Genomic DNA, 19,196 nt, shown 5'->3' with positions numbered 1-19,196 from the left:
ATGGCTCCAACTTCTGGGGTCAATTTAGAAGGCTCAGGATAGATACATCTCAAAGTTAAAGAAGTATTCTAAAGAGAGGATGAGGCAACTGCGGCTGACAAGGGAAGTCAAAGACAGCGAAAAAGCAAAAGACGGCATACAATATAGCAAAAAGCAGTGGAAAGTTAGAGGATTGGGAAGCTTTTAAAAACCAACAGATGGCAACTAAGAAAGCAATAGGAGAGAAAAGGTGAAATATGAAAGTAAGCCAGCCAGTAATATGAAAGAGGATACCAAAAGTTTTTCAGATGTAGAAAGAGTAAAAGAGAGGTGAGAATGGATACCAGACTGCAAGAAAAATGCTGAAGAGATAGTAATGGGAGACAAAAGAAATGGCTGACAAACTTAAGTATTTTGCATCAGTAGCTGGGAAGTTGTTGGAGTCCTTTATCAAGGATGAACTTATACAGTACTTGGACACGCATAATAAAAATCTGTTGGTCCAAGTCAGCATAGTTTCCTGATGGAGAAATTTTGCCTGACAAATCTATTGGAATTCTTTGAGGAAATAACAGGCAGGATAGAGAAAGGAGAGTCAGTGAATGTTACTTACTTGGATTTCCAGAAGGCCTCTGACACGGTGTCATACATGAGATTACTTTATGAGATAAGAGCCCATGGTATTACATAGAAGATACTAGCATGGATAGAAGATTGGCTGACTTGCAAGAGGCAAAGGGCAGGCACTAAGTGGGCCTTTTCTAGTTGGCTGACAATGACTAGTGATGTTCTACAGGGTTCGGTGTTGGGACCACTTCCTTTCACATTGTATGTGAATGATCTGGATTATGGAATTGAGGCCCTTCTGGCCAAGTTTGTTAACAATTCAAGGATGGATGGAGTGGCAAGTTGTGTTAAGGAAGCAGGGAGTATAGAGAAAAACTTGGACAGATTAGGAGCATGGGCAAAGAAATGGGAAGATGTAATACAGTGTAGGGAAGTGTATGGAGTTTGTTAGGAGCTGCAGCTGGTCACACTTTCGGCACTCATAGTCATCAGAAACCCTGGCAGCCTCCGTGTTCCCACACTGTACAGGAGGAGCATGACATGAGGCTGAGTTCACCGGCCATAGCAAAAGCTCTTTTCAATCCTCCTGCTCTCGCTCTAAGTCCAAATTCCTTTGCCTCCATCTCTTCTTGCTGAAGCCTCGAGCCAAAGCCTCAGTTGTCTATTCCCACAACGGCTGCTCAGCTTAAACCTAACCTATTTTTTCCTTTCAACAGCAACAAAGCTACTCAGTTCATCGTTCATACCATTACTATTTGTGAGACTTCACAATAAACAATAGTTGCTACATTTGAGAATGAAACCAGTAACATTTTTCAAAGATTACTCATAGGTTGGGAAACATTTCTGTTCACACAGGGGTTAGAGGCAACAGTCTTCATTTCCAATTTTGGCCACTTCTTCAATGTGGTTTTTTTAAGTCAGTGCGAGCTTTCATTAAGATGTAGAAGATTCATACAAGTTGAGGCATTACTCCCATGCTTGTTGTTATACCATAGTTGTTATACTCAGATTTCAAGACCACACAAGAAAGAATAATTTGATAATATTCTCCTTAAAGAAAGATTAAAATTACTGTCCACACCAATTGTGATAATTAAGAACAAACAAAATCCAAGAGTTTTACTCATTTATATATTCACCACTGTGAGACACGAGCTAATTGAACTACAGTTACTCTTGCTTAAAACATTTAGAATAAAATCATTCACTTTCCTTGCAGAATTGTTATATAGGTACAATTGGCTACTGTACTGCTGCCAGATAACAAATGTTATATGTTAGGGATAATAAACTGGATTCTGATTCTAAAATAATTTAGCTCCTACCTGTATTTACCAAGGCAATCAATTTCACCGTGAACTCATTATTTAATTTTGTATTTGTACTAAATAATGGGATTTTCTGAAGCAATGTCCAGAGTTTGGCAATGAAAATACAGTTATATCCATCCAAGGTAGTAAAACAGCTCCACTGTCAGGCTTCAAGAGGTAGAGAAATAATAGATGACAATCGTAATTTCTCACTTTCAGAAATGTATGAGAGAAGCATCTGGATAAGAACTAAAGAAAGCCATGACCAATTGATGTAATTTTCTCAGACTGAAGTTATTAATAGTTTTCAAACTGCATCCAGGAGGCTGAACCAGAACTTATACCAAATAAAAGGTCACCTGCAAGTCAAAAATTTTCTTTATCTATTTACATATTTTTCTCACCAAACTACTAGAAGCAATCAGGGAAAATCCCTAATAGTGCTATTTATGTAATTAATATCAAACCTTGCAAAACATGCAAGATTGTTTAATTTTTGAATCTTAAAGCTAATTTTCTATAGGTGAATGCAGGCATGTGTCAAAAAATGAAGTTTGCTTATAACAAAGAAAGGCAAGCAAATATTAACAAGAATAATGGTTCCAGCTTTTAAACCTGTCCAGAATTTCTTTTATAATTCATGTTTTTTCTTAAATTTACTACTCTCAGGGTTTTTATTAGCGTGGAAGAGCAGAAACAATCCAAAACTTAATAGATGAGTATTTCTAGTCCGATGTCTTTATTAAACATCCAAGCAAACAAGAATTGATAATATAACAAGGAATTTCAACAGCACCATAAATGTGACAAGGTGTCTAAGCAATCAAAGCTTTTGAATATTTTTAATGCTACAGCTATGCAATGTAAGAATAAGGAAAGAAAAACTAAATTAGTAGTTCACACAAAATGCTGGAGGAAAACAGCAGGCCAGGCAGCATCTACAGTCAACATTTTGGGCCAAGACCTTGAGTCTTGTCCCGAAACATCGACTGCACTTTTTTCCATAGATGCTACCTGGATTGCTGAGCTCACCCAGCATTTTGTGTATGTTGTTTGGATTTCCAGCATCTGCAGATTCTCTCGTTTCCAAATCAGTAGCTAGTCATTTTGTTGCACTGCTTGAAGAATAAATAATGGCAAAATCTTAAGGAAATTCCCCGATTGTACCACTTATATGGTTCGTGCACGAGCCCAGACCACATGCATAAATCTTTGGTGAGTTTTTTAAAAGTAAAAATGGTAAGTAAAAGGATCAATAATCTAGTGAGATATAACAAATAATCATTTCTGAAAAGTATGTATAAATACCATCTTTCACAATGATAAAAAGGGCCAAGAAGTTTTTTTGACTGATCCAAAACAATATCACAAATTTTGTTAGTATTTCTATGGTTGCTTGAATTCTGGAAAAGGAGTAATGAACATTTTGCAGGCCAACTGCCGCTGTTCTAAGAATAGCAAAAGCATGCTGTTGCCATTTGCAAACTTAATTCAAGTGCAGTAATGCCAAGGTGGAGGTGTTTTGTTCGAGATGTATACTTTAACATTACTTGCAATATGCAAGTACTATTTAGAGATAGAAAATGTTCTTCTTTCACTGAATCACCAGCCATCAGCATTTCTAACATAAATCAATCCCATTTTGTCATCACAAACTTCCATCCTGAAACTCATTCATATTTAATTACAGTCCAAATAATTTATCCTTTTTAATCACACACTTATTTGCAGAATATCTTACTTATTTTCAATTCTCTTGTCCCAAAGAACAAAAATTTCCCCAGTGGGAGCAGAAGAAAAAAAATATTAATTTTTTGTTCAAAGATATACAATTGGAAACCTTCACTGATCAATCCATCATCTCAAAGCACAATACTACAATGTAATTTTCATTAATCTCACTTTTAAATCATGTATCAGCATAAAGTCAAATACAATCCAAAAACCTAATTTGGCTGAAAAATATGTAGTATTTAACCTCCTCACACACATTAGACAGGTATCAAAATACAGAATCCAAATAATTTTCTATTTCTCTAAGCACATCAGAAAAATTTACAGTACTCCCGAAAAGACAAATAAATGGAGGCAAAGATTTAACATATTTCTTCACCAGGATCAATAAGCCCTTTTTAACAGCAATAGATATTCTGCTAAATTTCCATGATTCCTCTTTAAAATATAAAGTTTATTTAGCTGCAATTCTATTTAGATTACTACCTTTACATTTCAACATGATCACGAAGTTAAGTTTCAGAGGACAACAAGACCTGATAGTGCAATATTTAGTTGAGTCAAGGATGACAGTGAATGGTTAATCCTACTACTTGTTCTATATATTCATTACTGCATGTAACTGCTGTAAATTTTTTTTTAAAAATCAGGTTTACGGCAGGGTTAGCACCGAGAATGAAAGAATTGCCCTTTTGATTCCAAAACCAATGTAAAAATTAAAACAAGATTTTCAATGCATTTTGTGAAAACATAATGGACATCTACATGAAAATCAATCATAGTAAGATATAGCAAAAAAGTCCCCCAAAATTAACAGGCAAAATATTAATTTGTTCCAACATTACTGGTGATATAAAATATCTAAAATGTAGTTAATACAAATTAATGTCATTTACATGCTTAGAAGAGATTATAAACATGAATCCAATTCCCAGCTTCACACAACAGACATGTACACATCCATTATGGCATTTGCTGCAATTTTATGCCTTTAAAGCCTATCAAAAATAAGAAGTCTGGTTGTCAGGGATGTCATAATTTTGAAATTGAGTTAAGAGCTGTAGGGAGAGTGCGTTTTAGAGAAAGTAGATTTCTTCCATCTATATCTATAAAATGAAATAGGTTCAACCCAACAATGGCATCTTCAGAGCCAAATTCATCACAAAATCCTCCACGACTGACATTTCCGCATACATCACAGATAAATACAAATTACTCCAAACAGCCCATCAGCCACTGGAAGATTTAGATCGCTATGCTTCCATGAAGCCCACACAATTAATCACCCATGTTCACTGCAGAATAAGCATAACATTTTCAAGTGAACTCCAAAAGAAAAATTGAAGTGAAAAAGAATAATAGGGAGCTTGCATAAAACATGCTCTTCGTCAAAATATTTTGTTAATTCGTAGTATCAGAGAAAAGGATGTTTAATAGTCAATCTTTTCTCTTTTAAGAGCTACTAACCCCAGTGTACCAATTAATATAAAGACATCTGTATTTGGAAATTGCATACTTAATCTATCTTCGAATTTATAACTTGACAATCCCACACAATGTTAAAACCTAGAAGAAAATTCCCATGCCAGAAAAGTTTCTTGAGTTTTGGTGTAGATCCAGGAAAACATGCAGATCAAACCTGCAAAGCTGTTTGGTTTGAGTTCACACGAGGAATTCTGCAGATGCTGGAAATTCAAGCAACACACATCAAAATTGCTGGTGAACGCAGCAGGCCAGGCAGCATCTCTAGGAAGAGGTACAGTCGACGTTTTGGGCCGAGACCCTTTGTCAGTCCTCTTCCTAGAGATGCTGAATGGCCTGCTGTGTTCACCAGCAACTTTGATGTGTGTTGCTTGGTTTGAGTTCAAATTGGAGTGCCGACTCAAGGTTTGGAATTTTGTGCTAGATAACATGGCCATCATTGTTCCTGCTAATGCTTTGGATCCTCCAAAAAAAATGCACTCCATCTGCACATACCAATAAAACGTAGCAGGGCATCAAGTTTCAAAACCCATCCTTCCAGATTGAAGATTGTGACAATGATACCTCATTCTGAAGATTAGCGAAATCAAGGACAAACATTAACAGACACGAACAAAAAAAACAACAAAAATTCTCCATCGTTATTTTCTTGAAGGATTTAATTCACTCAATTACTCTCAAACTAAAATGCTTTTATGATGCCGTTCAATGATGCTTCAATTACTAACCTAACTGACGGAATATGCATTTCAGAATGTCAAAATAATTTAACTGCAAGACAAAATATTTTAAAATTGTAAAAGAGCAGATAGTTAACTTTTAAGAAAGGCAGCTCTGTGAGAATTGCTGCAGCATCTGGCAACCCTGCAATATCCGTCTCGGAGGCCAATGTCAGAACATCTTTCAAGAGGAAGAGGTGTCAGGTCTAGATGATTTACTTGGCAGTGCACTGAGCTGCCTTAACGACTATCTCCTGGTAGCACACATATCTACTGTGATGATGTACCTTGGGAGGTTGGTCATGTCTAGAATTAACTCTTGCCTGAGCAAAGACTAGCACCCACTGCAATTTGCTACCATCACAGCAGGTCTGCAAAGGATGCAAACTCATTGGCTCTCTACTCTGCCTTGAATACCTATATCAGGCTGCAGTTATTTGCTTTCAACTGAATGTTCAACACGTACCCTCAGTACAAATCAACAAGTTTCAAAACCTATGCTCTGTAGCCTCCTCTGCAACTGGATCCTTGATTTTTTCATCTGGAGACCACAGATCAAAAACAACATCTCCTCGGTGACAGCCAAAATAGGTGCACTTCAAGGATACCTGCTTGGTCCACTGCTCTGCTCTCTTTACATTCATGACTACGACTGGGCACAGCTCACGCCATCTATAAATCTCAGATGGTGAGATGGTGGAATGTGATAGATCAGCTGGTTGAGTGGTGTCACAACCACAATCTTACACTTGAAGTCAGTATGACCAAGGAACTAATTGTGGAGTTCAGGAAGGGGAACACACACCAGTCCTCATTGAGAAGTCAGCAGAGGAAATGTGAGCAACTTCAGGTTCCTGGGCATCAACATCTCATAGGATTAATCCCAGGCTCAACATGATCATGCAATTACAAAGGTGGCACATCAGCAGCTATATTTCATAAAGAGTTTGAGGAGATTTTGTATGTCATCAAAGACTGTCGCAAATTTCTGCAGTTGTACCGTGGAGAGCATTCTAACTGGTCCGTCACCATCTGGTCTGGAGAGGCCACTGCACAAGATAGGAAAAAGCTGCAGAAATTTGCAAACTCAGCCAGCTCCAACATAGGCACTAGCCTCCCCACAATGGAGGACATCTTCAAAAGGTACTGCTCGAAAAGGCAGTATCCATCATTAAGGACCCTCATCATCCAGGACATGCCGTCTTCTCATCACTACCATCAGGAAGGAGGTACAAGAGCCTAAAGACACACTCAATGTTTTAGGAGCAGCTTCTAACCCTCTTTCATCAGATTTCTGAAAAGTCCATGTACATCATTTAATTTGCTCTCTGTTTGCAGAATTTTTTATGTTTCTTATTGAAACTGAAAATAATTTTCTATGTATTGAACTGCACTGCTGCAAAACAATTTCCCAACATACAGAGGTGATAATAAAGCTGATCCTGACCATGCTCAGCATTTAAAAGGTAGAACTCATTCCAGATTTTAGTAGATGCATTTAAAGAGAATCCAGAAGAATTCACGAATGAGAATGCAACACAGAGCTAACAAATGGAGTTAAATGAAGTAGCTCAAGAGAGCACCATCAGTTTAAACCTGCTAGAATGAAAGGCTTGTTTGTACTTTGAACACTGATACAAATGCCAAGAACACTTGCTTATAAACATTAATTTCAAGTACCATCAAGGAACTCCCAAAATTTATATACCTTGAAGATTTTATTCACTAACAATGCATTCAAAGCTCTAGCACATTGCATAATTTCAGCACATATGCTTGACACAATAGAACAGCGATAATTTGTAGTCACTAAAACCTTAAAGCAGAATACCCCAAGTGCTTTAAGATTTCTCAAACAAAATTTGATAATGTCACCTAAAAGAAAAACCAGTTTCTGAGTATGGATATTATATATATATCCTTTCATGTTCCAATGAAGACTTCAAAATACTCCACTGATAGTGAAATACAGAGTCAACTACTCTGAGTAGTTCAGAGTAAAGTGGCAGTTAATTTACACACAGCAAGCTAAAAAAAAAAGCAACATAAATAATGACCAGATAATCTATTTTACTGATAAAAATAGAGGGTTAAATTTGTCCAGGACTCTATGGATAATTGTCCTGCTCTTCATTGAAATGCTGTAATGGTATCTTGTGCACTTATCTAAGAGGGCAGCCACCGAGTCTCAGTTTAACAACTCAACCCAACCCAGGGTCTTCTAAAAGAAATAAACCTTAGGTCAATTTACATAGCAATTTCATATCGCAAGGAAAGACGAAAATTGATAGGATGAGCAAGAGTCTTGGTTGGTAAAGATAAAATGGACAGCGGAGGAGCAATTAAAAGATAATGATTATATTTTTACCCCTAATTATGTGATGGGCCAAATGGCCCAATTCTGCTCCTATATCTTATGATAAACTGAATTAAGGTTTTCAGGTTCAGTCTCTGAAGAGATTTGTATAATAGTACCATTCCCTTCAGTTTAGAATGAATTAGGAGTAATAGGCCATTTGGCTCCTCAAACCTGGTCCGCAATTTAATAAGACCACAGCTCATCTCATTCTGAGCAAAATTCTGCATTCCCAGCTACCCATGGTAACCCCACACCACCTATGCTCACCTCAGCATTGAAAATATTCTAAGTTTCTCCTTCCACTACCCCTTTTTTAAAAAAAATGGGTTTTCAGAGAGAAAAATTACCTGTCTTAAAATGGTTGACGCCCTCATATTTAATTGGTAACCCCTAGTTCTGAAGCTCTCAAAAAAAGCCTAAATCTAGTGCCTTCACTATCTCCAACCTCAATCAAAATTCCAAGTGGTTAGTCCAAACAGATGAAGTCTACCTAAATAACACCATTCAGTCTGATACCTGGTCAATTGGAAAAAGAAACATATCCTAGATCAGTCTGGAATGCAATTTGATGGATTCTGGTCAAGTTAGAATTTTTATAAGGGTTTTTCTAACACTGAGCTGCAAGCAATTTCAACAAGATATCCACATCATCTTGCTTTACCAATATGACGTTGTAAGCACCCTTAACGTGCTCAATCGTTAACACAGCTCAGCAACCTAAAGAATTGTTAGTGTGGAAAGTTTGGTTCCACAAATCCTCCTAGACCCCCTCCCCAAAATGAGATAAATAATTAAATCAGAACATCCACCACCCCCCTCAGCCCAATACACTATCTACATTGACCTCACTAGTGTCCCTCCCCAATACTCCAACACTCAACATTTCTCAGTGCTTTCAAATCCCAATATCCTGATGCTTGTTTTCCCATCTGGTTAATCTTCACCACAACACAGCACAATTATTTTCTCTCACCACATCTTTTACTGCATTATATCCATATAAAACATTAATTCTAATAGCTGAAGGAGATGGGTGAGATCTTAAATGGATTTTTTGCATCTGTATTTACTCAGGAGATGCATACAGTCTACCAGACTGAGGCAAAACAACAGTGAAGTAATTGACCATATCCAGATTACAGAAAGGGAGGGCCTGCTGTCTTGAGGCAAAATTAGGGTGGAAGAATCTCCAGTGCGGCAAGTTGTCTCCGCAGACCTTGTGGAGGCTAGTGCAGAAATGGCAGGGTCCCTGGCAGAGATATTTAAAATGTTCTTTACCACAAGTGAGGTGCGAGAGGACTGATGGATAGCTCATGTTGTTCCATTGTACAAGGAAGGCTCTAAGAATAAGCCCTGAGCCTAACATCAGTAGTGGAAGGTATTCTAAGAGACAGGATATAAAAGCATTTGGATATACAGGGTCTCATTAGAAATAGACAACATGGCTTTGCACATGGCAGGTTGTGTCTTTATCAATCTCATACAGTTTTAAGAGAGATTACCAGGAAAGCGGAAGGAGAATAGGAAGTGGACTTTGTTTATATGGACTTTAGTGAGACCTTTGACAAAAACTCTTGTGGGAGGATAGTGAAGAAGATTCAGTCACTTAACATTCAGGATGTAGTAGTAAATTGGATTCAACACTGGCTCAGCAGAAGCAGCCAGGGTGGCAGGAGATGACTGGCTCACTGACTGGAGATCTGTAACTAATGGTGTGCAGCAAGGATCGGTGCTCAGTCCGTTGTTTATCATCTATATTAATAATACACCCATAAGATCTTAACTCATAGGAGCAGCATTAGGCCATTTAGCCGATTGTGTCTGTTCCGCCATTCCATCATGGTTGATTTATTATCCCTCTTAACCCCATTCTCCTGCCTTCTCCCCTGAATTTCAGCAAGAACCTATCAATCTCTGCTTTAAATATACCCAATGACTTGGCCATCTGTGGTAATGAATTCTAAGGATTTGCCACCCTCTGGCAAAAGAAATTTCTCGTCATCTCTGTTATAAAGCGATGTCCTTCTATTCTGCTGCTGTGTGCTCTGGTTCCAGACTCCCCCACGATAGGAAACATCATCTCTACATCCACTCTATCTAGGCCTTTCAATGTTCAGAAGACTTCAATGCAATCCCTCCTCATTCTTCTAAATCCCAGTGAGTACAGGCCCAGAGCAATCAAACGCTCCTCACACAAGCTCAATTGTCAATCATACATGAATACAGCCAAACAAAACAGCATTCCTCCGAGGTCAAAGTGCAAACCAACAGCGCATATAGTTACAATAGAAGAAAAGAGCATACACACAAAAAAATATGGCCTGTAGTGGCATGGGCTGTAGATTGATGGTGCACTGGGTTTTGTCCTGGTCCAGCTTGTCTTCCAGTGACCGAATACTGGAGGGCAGAACCCCCAACCCAGTAGATTCCAGTGCACTCTCTCATTCTGCCTCAGTGTCTTCTCTCCTGGGAGGCTGCACATGTGACATTAAGTCCAAGTCTGTGGAACAACCAAGGCAACATGGCTGCCCAGTGAACCGGACTTGCTGTATTCTGCATTACTAATGTCCAACAGGGTCTTGCAATTACAAAAGAAATGTCCAAGACAATCACTTACACTGTTTGTAAAACCATGCACTGTCTCCACCCAACAACAGTATGCAACAAGTCCACGTAACAACATGGTATGCAGTTTCAAGTTCTTAAAATGCAGCAGCGTCTTGCTATCATAAAGTATACATAAACAACAAACAATTCTACCTTTGGTTAGACCCAGAGAGGCTGCTGTGACTGTACAAGCTGCCGTCTTATCAGATTCCATTGAAGGGTTAACTATATTAACCCTTTCATTCTCATGATAATTCTTGTGAACCTCCTCTGGACCCTCTCAAATGCCAGTACATCTTTTCTTAGATAAGGAGCACAAAACTGCTCACAATACTCCATATGGGGTCTGACCAATGCTTTATAAAGTATCAGCATTATATCCTTGCTTTTGTATTGTAGCCCTCTTGAAATCAAGTTAACATTGCATTTGTCTTCCTTACCAATGTCTCAACCTGCAAGTTAACTTCAGGGAATCCTGCACGAGGACTATCGAGTCCTCTTGCACCTCTAACTTCTCAATTTTCTCCGTTTAGAAAATAGTACGTGCCTTTATTCCTTCTATCAATCCTTACCACACTATATTGTATCTGCCACTACTTCACTCATTCTTCTAATCTATGTCCTCCTATGCTTCCTCAACACCACCTGCCTTCCACCTAACTTTATATTATCCACAAACATGACCACAAAGCCATCAATTCCATTATCCAAAAATCATTGATATAAAACGTGAAAAGCGTTCCCAATACTGATCCCTGTGCAACACCACTAGCCAATCATTAAAAGATCCCTTTATTCCCATTCTTGTCCTGACAGTAAACCAATCTATCAATGCTAGTATCTTATCTTGTCACGCAGCCTCATGTCTGGCACCTTCTCAAAATCATACTCACTTTGGCTTTTTTTTAATAGTGTGCCTCAAAATCTACCAAAACGTCATCCTTAATAGTGGACTCCAATATCTTACCAACCACTGAAGTCAAACTAACTGCCCTCTCATTTCCATTCTTTTGCCTCCCTTCCTTCTCAAAGCGTGGAGTGACATTTGTAATTTTCCTCTGGAACCATTCTTGACTCTGGTACATTTCATACAGATTTAAAGTTCCTTAAAAGTGTTACAAGTAGATAGGGTTGTGAAGAGAGCTCTTGGAACATTGGGCTTCATAAATCAAGTACTGAGAACAGAAGTTGGGATGTTATGTTGAAGTTGTATAAGATGCTGCTGAAGGCAAATATTGAGTACTATATGCAATTAGTATAGGAAAGGTGTTGAAAGGCTTGAAAGAGTGCAGAAAAAATTTACAAGGATGTTGCTGGGACTTGAGAACCTGAGTTCTATGGAACGGTTGAATTGGTTTGCATTTTATTCACTAGAATGCAGAATGAGGCGCTATCTTAAAAAGAGAAAAATATGAGGGGTAAATATCATGAGATAATAAACTAGATTATCCTCCTCCATCCTTTATCCATGGAATTTATTGCTTCCTTAATGATACCAGATTCCACTCTAATTTAAGCTTAAGTCATTTCACACAAGTAATTGAAGCGATGGAAAAGTTGATATTAAGTTAAAGAGGTTTGACACTTTCAGTTTAAAGTTAAGATGCTTAGAACAAAATGAGAACACTCTAATGTGAGTGGCTTGGATTTCATCTGAAACTGGAAAACCCCATGAGATAATCGCAAAAACAATGGACAAGCTTTTTATATTATCAGTATGTTGAATATTCTTTATCGCCAGAAAATGCAAATGACGTTCGCAGAAAATTGTCTTCAGACAATCTGAACACAGGAAGTTCCTACAACTAAGAAGGCTTTCATCCAGAATAAATACCGAGCAAGAAAATGGGTGAATTCTCATGACCTTGCAATAACACTGTAGAGGGGGAACATCAATCCAATACAATGCAAAAAGTAGTATTCCTCAGAACATTTGTATGTCTAGCACAGTGCATGGAAAGAAATTGGATGGAACCATGATCTACAGAGGACAAGAACAATGCCATTAAAATAGCATTTAAGCATGAACAACATTACAATTGTTGTGCATTAAAAAACAAATCTAGTCACTTCAAAACAAAGTGGTTGTAGATATGACGACAAAAGAAATTATATGCTGATTGTTAAAGCTTTTCAACATTCCAAGGGCCATTGGTACATAATAGGGGACCTACATCTTTTCACAAAAATAGAATCAGAATTATATATAAAAGTTGCTGGTGAACGCAGCAGGCCAGGCAGCATCTCTAGGAAGAGGTGCAGTCGACGTTTCAGGCCGAGACCCTTCGTCAGGACTAACTGAAGGAAGAGTGAGTAAGGATTTTAAAGTTGGAGGGGGAGGGGGAGTCCAAAAATTTTGGATCTCCCCCTCCCCCTCCAACTTTCAAATCCCTTTTCAAATCCCTTACTCACTCTTTCTTCAGTTAGTCCTGACGAAGGGTCTCAGCCTGAAACGTCGACTGCACCTCTTCCTAGAGATGCTGCCTGGCCTGCTGCGTTCACCAGCAACTTTTATGTATGTTGCTTGAATTTCTGGCATCTGCAGAATTCCTGTTGTTCAGAATTATATTTGCTGACTTTAAGCTTTTTTGATAAGCTCTATTCCCAATAATAAATTTCTCCCATTGTATAGATCGACAGCAATAACATATCTGGTGCCTTCAATAGAAAACAACATCCCTGTAACTTTGCAAACACGAGGAAATCTGCAGATCCCGGTAACTTTACTGAATTGTTGCTACTACTCTACTCCTGTTCCTATTCTTCATGTAACACACACAAAACGCTGGAGAAACTCAGCAGGCCAGGCAGCATCCATGGAAAAAAAAAGTACAGTCGACATTTCAGGCCCAGACCCCTCTCTCACCCTATTCTGCATGTTCTTATTTTGTCAGGTGCTTTCAAACAAACTGACCAAGCCACAAAGACAGAGTCAAGTACAGTCCAAAAGTGATTATTCAACTGCATTAGTGTGTTCATTTCGATTGTGTTTACAATGCTTGTGATGGTTCCCACTTACCAAATGCTAACTGCTGAAACAAAATGACTTTACAAATTCTCCAAATGAGATCAAATAATTCAGAAACAAGTCTGGAGCCTTGTCCAAATAGCTATATTTGCCAATCTAGATGTAACAGCCTATTTTGTTCATAAATGCATATGAATAATTTTAAATCAGTATACTGAAGTAAAGGTATGTCTGCCAGCACCTTGTATTGTCATATTTAACTTATGATGTTAGTTTCCCAATAATTTGCATTTCAAAGGTCACCAAATTCATATTTGCTACAAACTACTTAAGGGACTCAATTTCGACAGTTTGAGCCTAAATACTAATTATTTTACCAAATTCAGGACTAAATATCCAACATGATTTTGCTTTACCAAAAGTTGACCTGATCGCATTCATAGTATTTCACATTCTACAATAAAATATTTACATTTAAAAATTTATATATAAATTACAATACTGCCCAAAATAATAACCAGCAAATAATATGCAGAAGAAATTGACAAAAAAAAAGCTGTTTCCCACCAAGTGAACAGCAATTTAGCACAGAGTTTTAAACTGGAGTTGGAAACCCAGTTCCAAGTTTGAAATTACCAGTTATGTCAGGACACAAGCTCCTATCTTAGGGGTGTAGCGAAGGACCCACTCGCCACCACCATCACACTGCGAGCAATCCTGCTTTCTCCCAACCTAGCAACTCCTGAACGATGACAACTTAACACGATCGAGCCCAAGTCAGTCCGACCCGGCTCGGCCGGCCGCACAAATACGCAACACTTGGGCCCCAACCTCAGCCTGCCGCGCCTCCGCTTCTGCTGCCGAGCCCTGGCACTCCCTGGCCGGCTTCTTAGTCACCGACAGCTCCAGGCATCGCGGCCTGCGCTCGCCCGAAAGCAGGCGGAAGAGAAGACAACTCACCGCCTGGCCATTTCTGAGAGCAAGGCGGCGGCCCCCGCTTTGTGCACCGCCGGGCACCGCACTCTGCTGCGCTTCCGAACAACGAAACTTTACCACCTTAGAGCCGTAACTTTCACTTCGCCATATGGTGGGGTCCCAGTGCAGCGAGACACAGGGAGGATGCGCCGCGCACGCCGGTGCAGCTGTACCCAGCCAGAACGCGCACCCCCTCAGGCTGGAGGAGTGAAGCGCAGCGCCCCGACTCCCGCCTTCAGACCGGCACTGGGGAACAAGCGCTGTCATTCGGCAACGCCACCTCACGTTCCGCGTCTGGAAACTTCCGCGTTCACGCCAAGCTGCCAACTGCAACATTAGCTTCCTTAAGTGCAGACATAAGCGATTCCCCGCTTTCAGATCACCTTCCATCTAATTGCAAGCGCCTTCAACAGAGTAGTGTACAACTCTTCAGTGGGGAGACGAGTCTTCCCATCCAAAACCACTTCCGAGGGCCATTCAAGAGAAGGAAACATTTCGCCGGTCATATTTTCTTTAAAGCTATCTTTCGCTTTCTGAGGGTCATTTCCCACTCACTAAAGTCAGTAAGCTGTACGCGCTTTCTACGGTTTGCCCTTAATAATCATTACTTCACAGACCCCTTTCACGAACAAGAATAAAATCTGGAAGGAAGGCCGAGGTAGGTGAGGAACTTGAAATTGTAAGTACAGTAGTGTCATGTACTGTGATAGATCTGCAATATTATTGTAGAGTTATATGCTCACAGGTTTGTGCCTAGCACCATAGTACCTTAACAATCTTGCACAGTAACAAACCTGAGACACCAATGCAGTACCCCAACTATGAGAGACCTGAACCCACTGGTACAGGACACCTGCATCTTGAGCTGGGTATTGACCTAAATCTGATTGGACCTAGGAGTTTGCCTTGGATCTAATCTGGTTCCTGGGTTACTGTTCCCCAAGCACAGGAGAACCAAGGAAATAGCAGGAAATGGGAAGGGAAAAGACTCAAGGCTTATCTTTGGTCACTGTCACCTACAATGCAGGGATAGCAAGTATTGTTGAGCGATATGGATCTATTTTATGGGTGGACCTGCCCTCTTGGCTCTATGTGCTTCAATCATAAAGGAACATGTCTGAAGTTCTCAGATATCTTTTATGCCCCATATTTTAGGAGCTGCAACAGGTGGAGCAGTTGTGATTCCTTCCAAAGAAAATAAAGCCATAGATACAGCTTGGAAACAGGACCTTTGGCACACCAAGTCCACATTGACCATGAGCCTCCCAAATTCTATATTTATCCCATTTTAATGCTTTATTCTCCCCACATTCTCATCACCTTCCCACTCTCCCCCCCCCCCACAAATTCAACCACTCACCAACACACCAGGAGCAATTTACAGAGCCAATCTAACCTACGAGCCCACACTTGGGAGGAGACTGGGGCAAAGAAGAGGAATGACAGGGAGAACATATAAAATCCACACAGGCAGTGCTGAAGTTCAGGACTGGATCTGTATCTCTGCTCCGTGAGGCAATAACTCTACTTACTAGTTGTGCTACTGTGTCACAACAACCAGAACCAAGAGATGATAGGGAAAGAATTCATCAGCTATTTGTTGCACTATCTATTGCATATTTGGCTCCAGAAGAAAGAACAAAAGGAAAAAAAAAGAATTGTGTTTATAAACTACCTTCAAATCGTTTTGAGAATGTTCAAAGTCCTGCTAATTCAGTACTTTCAAAGCAGTCACGGTTGGTCCCATCTGGACTTGATAACAGATTCTCCAACTTCTTGTAACTTGCTTTCTCTCTTTGTACCAAGGGTGGTTGTTTCTGCTATAAGTCGTGACCTCTCAAATCAACACAATTTATTTTCTCTATGAGTAGAGCCTGGCCTGTCGGGCATGTCTCATAACACTGTTACGTGCAACAATTAGACTTCTTTGTTTGTATTATCATTTTCTAGCCTCCCCACCAATCTATTTGACTGAAAGACATCACTAATTTATCCTCACGGCCACCATGATTATGGAGTCATACAGCACAGAAACGGGTATTTCAGTTCACCAGTGCACACAGGACTCCATCTGTATCCCAATCAATGTTACATGAAGTTGTATAAATCCTCCCTGCTCTGATATTCTATGCCCCATTTTATCTCCTTCTGCTGCCACCTTATGGCCCCTTGGCCTTGCAGTTTCTCAATATGCTTGTAGGCTCTACCATTCATTAATATGGTCTCACCCATTCAAAGATATGCCCTTTGTCCAATCCATCCCTCTCTCCACCTTCTATGTAACTTAAATGAACTCGATTTCTCTCTCTGTTCCAGTTTTGACAATAATCTTTGATCTGAAACTTTGGTTTACTTCCACAGACACAGCCAGACATACTGAGTGCTTCCAGAACTTTTTGTTCTTATACGGCACAAATGGCAGTAGAGTAAAATAAAGGTGAATGATCTGTTTTACGTATTGCAACTTTGTAAATATTGGTCAAGATATATTGGAAAACCTGTTCTTTGAAAAATTGTTATTGGCTAAGAGTCATAGAAAACTACAGCACAGAAAGAGGCCCATCGAGTCTGTGTTGAACAATTCAAACTGCCTCGTCCCATCGACCTGCACCCACACCATAGCCCTCCCATCCAAATGCCTATCCAAACTGCTCTTAAATATTGAAATCAAAATCGCATCCACCACTTGTACTAGCAGCTCATTCCACACTTTTCACCACCCTCTGAGTAAAGAGATTTCCCCTTATGTTCCCCTTAAATATTTCACCTCACCTTTCACCCTTAACCCATGACCTCTAGTTGCAGTCTCTCGCAAAGCCAGTGGAAAAAGCCTACTTGCAGTTATATCCCTCATAATTTTGTATGACTCTTATCAATTCTTCTTCAGTCTAAGGAATAAAGTTCTAACCTATTTAATCTTTCCTTATAACTCAGGGCCTCCAGTCCCAAGAATATCCCTGTAAATTTTCTCTGTACTCTTTTAATCTTATTTACATCTTTCCTGAAGGCACACGACCAAAACTGCACACAATACTTCAAGGCAACACACACAAAATGCTGGAGAAACTCAGCAGGCCAGGCATCATCAATGAAAAAGAGTAAACAATCATTGGTTGGGGCTGAGACCCTTCATCAGGACTGGAAAAAAAAGATGTAAAGTCAGAATAAGAAGGTGGGGGAGAAGAGGAAGAAGTACAAGGTGGTAGTTGAAACTGGGAGAGGGTGAGGGGGTGAAGTAAAGAACTGGGAAGTTAATTGGTGAAAGAGATAAAGGGCTGGAGGAGCAGGAATCTGATAGGAGAAGGGAGTGGCATTTTTACAAGTGATAGACTGTCTCCAGAGATAGAGACAGAGAGATCGAGAAAGGGAAGGGAGGTGTTGAAAGTGGAAGAAGTAGTAAAGTTGAGGGCAGGGTGGAAGTTAGAGGCAAAGTTGATAAAGTCGATGGGCACATGAAGCAGCACTGATGTAATTGTTGATGTAGCACAGAATACTCAAATTCGGCCTCACCAACATCTTATACTTCGTCATAACATCCCATCTCCTGCACTCAATACTTTGATCTATTAAGACAATGTACCAAGAGCTTTTTATGACCCTATCGACCTGTGAAGTCACTTTCAATAAGTTATGGACCTGTATTCCCAGATCCCTCTGCTCTACCGCACTCCTCAGTGCCCGACCACTCACTGTGTAAGAACTATCGTGGTTAGTCCTCCCAAAGTGCAACTCCTCACACTTGTCTGCATTAAATTCCATCTGCCATTTTTCAGCCCATTTTTTACAGTTGGTCCAGATCCCACTGCAAGCTTTGATAGTCTTCCTTGCAGTCCACTACACCCCAGTCCTGGTGTCATCCACAAATTTGCTGATCCAACTAGTTACATTATCATCCAGATTATTGATATTGATGACACATGACAACAGACCCAACACCGATACCTGCGGCACTCCACTAGTCACAGGCCTCCAGTCAGAGAGGGAATCATCTATGACCACCCTCTGGCTTCTCCTGCAAAGCCAATGTCTAATCCAATTTATCTTGAATGCCAAGCGACTGAACCTTCTTAACCAGCCTCCCATGTGGTACCTTGCCAAATGCCTTGCTGAAGTCTATATAGACAACATCCACTGCCATGTCTTCATCGACTTTCCAGGTAACATCCTCGAAAAACTCTATAAGGTTGGTGAGACATGACCTACCATGCATAAGGCCATGTTGACTATCCCTAATCAATCCCTGTCTATCCGACACTCATATATACGGTCTCTCAGAACACTTTCCAGTAATTTTCCCACTACTGATGTCAGACTCACTGGCCTATAATTTCCTGGTTTATTCTTAGAGACTTTCTTAAACAGTGGATTAGCTATCCTCCAATCCCAGGCACCTCATTTGTTATTAAGGATCATTTAAATAGCTTTGCTAGAGCCTCTGCAATTTCTGCTCTTACCACATGATCCTAGGGAACTCCTTGTCAGGCCCTGGGATT

General features: G+C 39.8%; 1 protein-coding gene across 1 annotated transcript in view; it reads right to left on the bottom strand.

The window, feature by feature from the left end:
- The window catches only part of cwc22 (CWC22 spliceosome associated protein homolog), an 87,486-nt gene extending 72,610 nt beyond the window's left edge, over nt 1-14,876 (bottom strand). The window contains exon 1 of the mRNA XM_072261771.1: nt 14,689-14,876. Coding sequence (XP_072117872.1) covers nt 14,689-14,699 — 11 coding nt within the window. The 5' untranslated portion in view covers nt 14,700-14,876. The remainder of the gene's footprint in view (nt 1-14,688) is intronic.
- Nucleotides 14,877-19,196: the final 4,320 nt, after the last annotated feature.

The sequence above is a fragment of the Mobula birostris genome, chromosome 6 (genome assembly GCF_030028105.1).
Source record: "Mobula birostris isolate sMobBir1 chromosome 6, sMobBir1.hap1, whole genome shotgun sequence".
In the NCBI taxonomy this organism is placed as follows: domain Eukaryota; kingdom Metazoa; phylum Chordata; class Chondrichthyes; order Myliobatiformes; family Myliobatidae; genus Mobula; species Mobula birostris.
The sequence above is the reverse complement of the archived record's forward strand: the minus strand, read 5'-3'. Positions and strand labels throughout refer to the sequence as shown.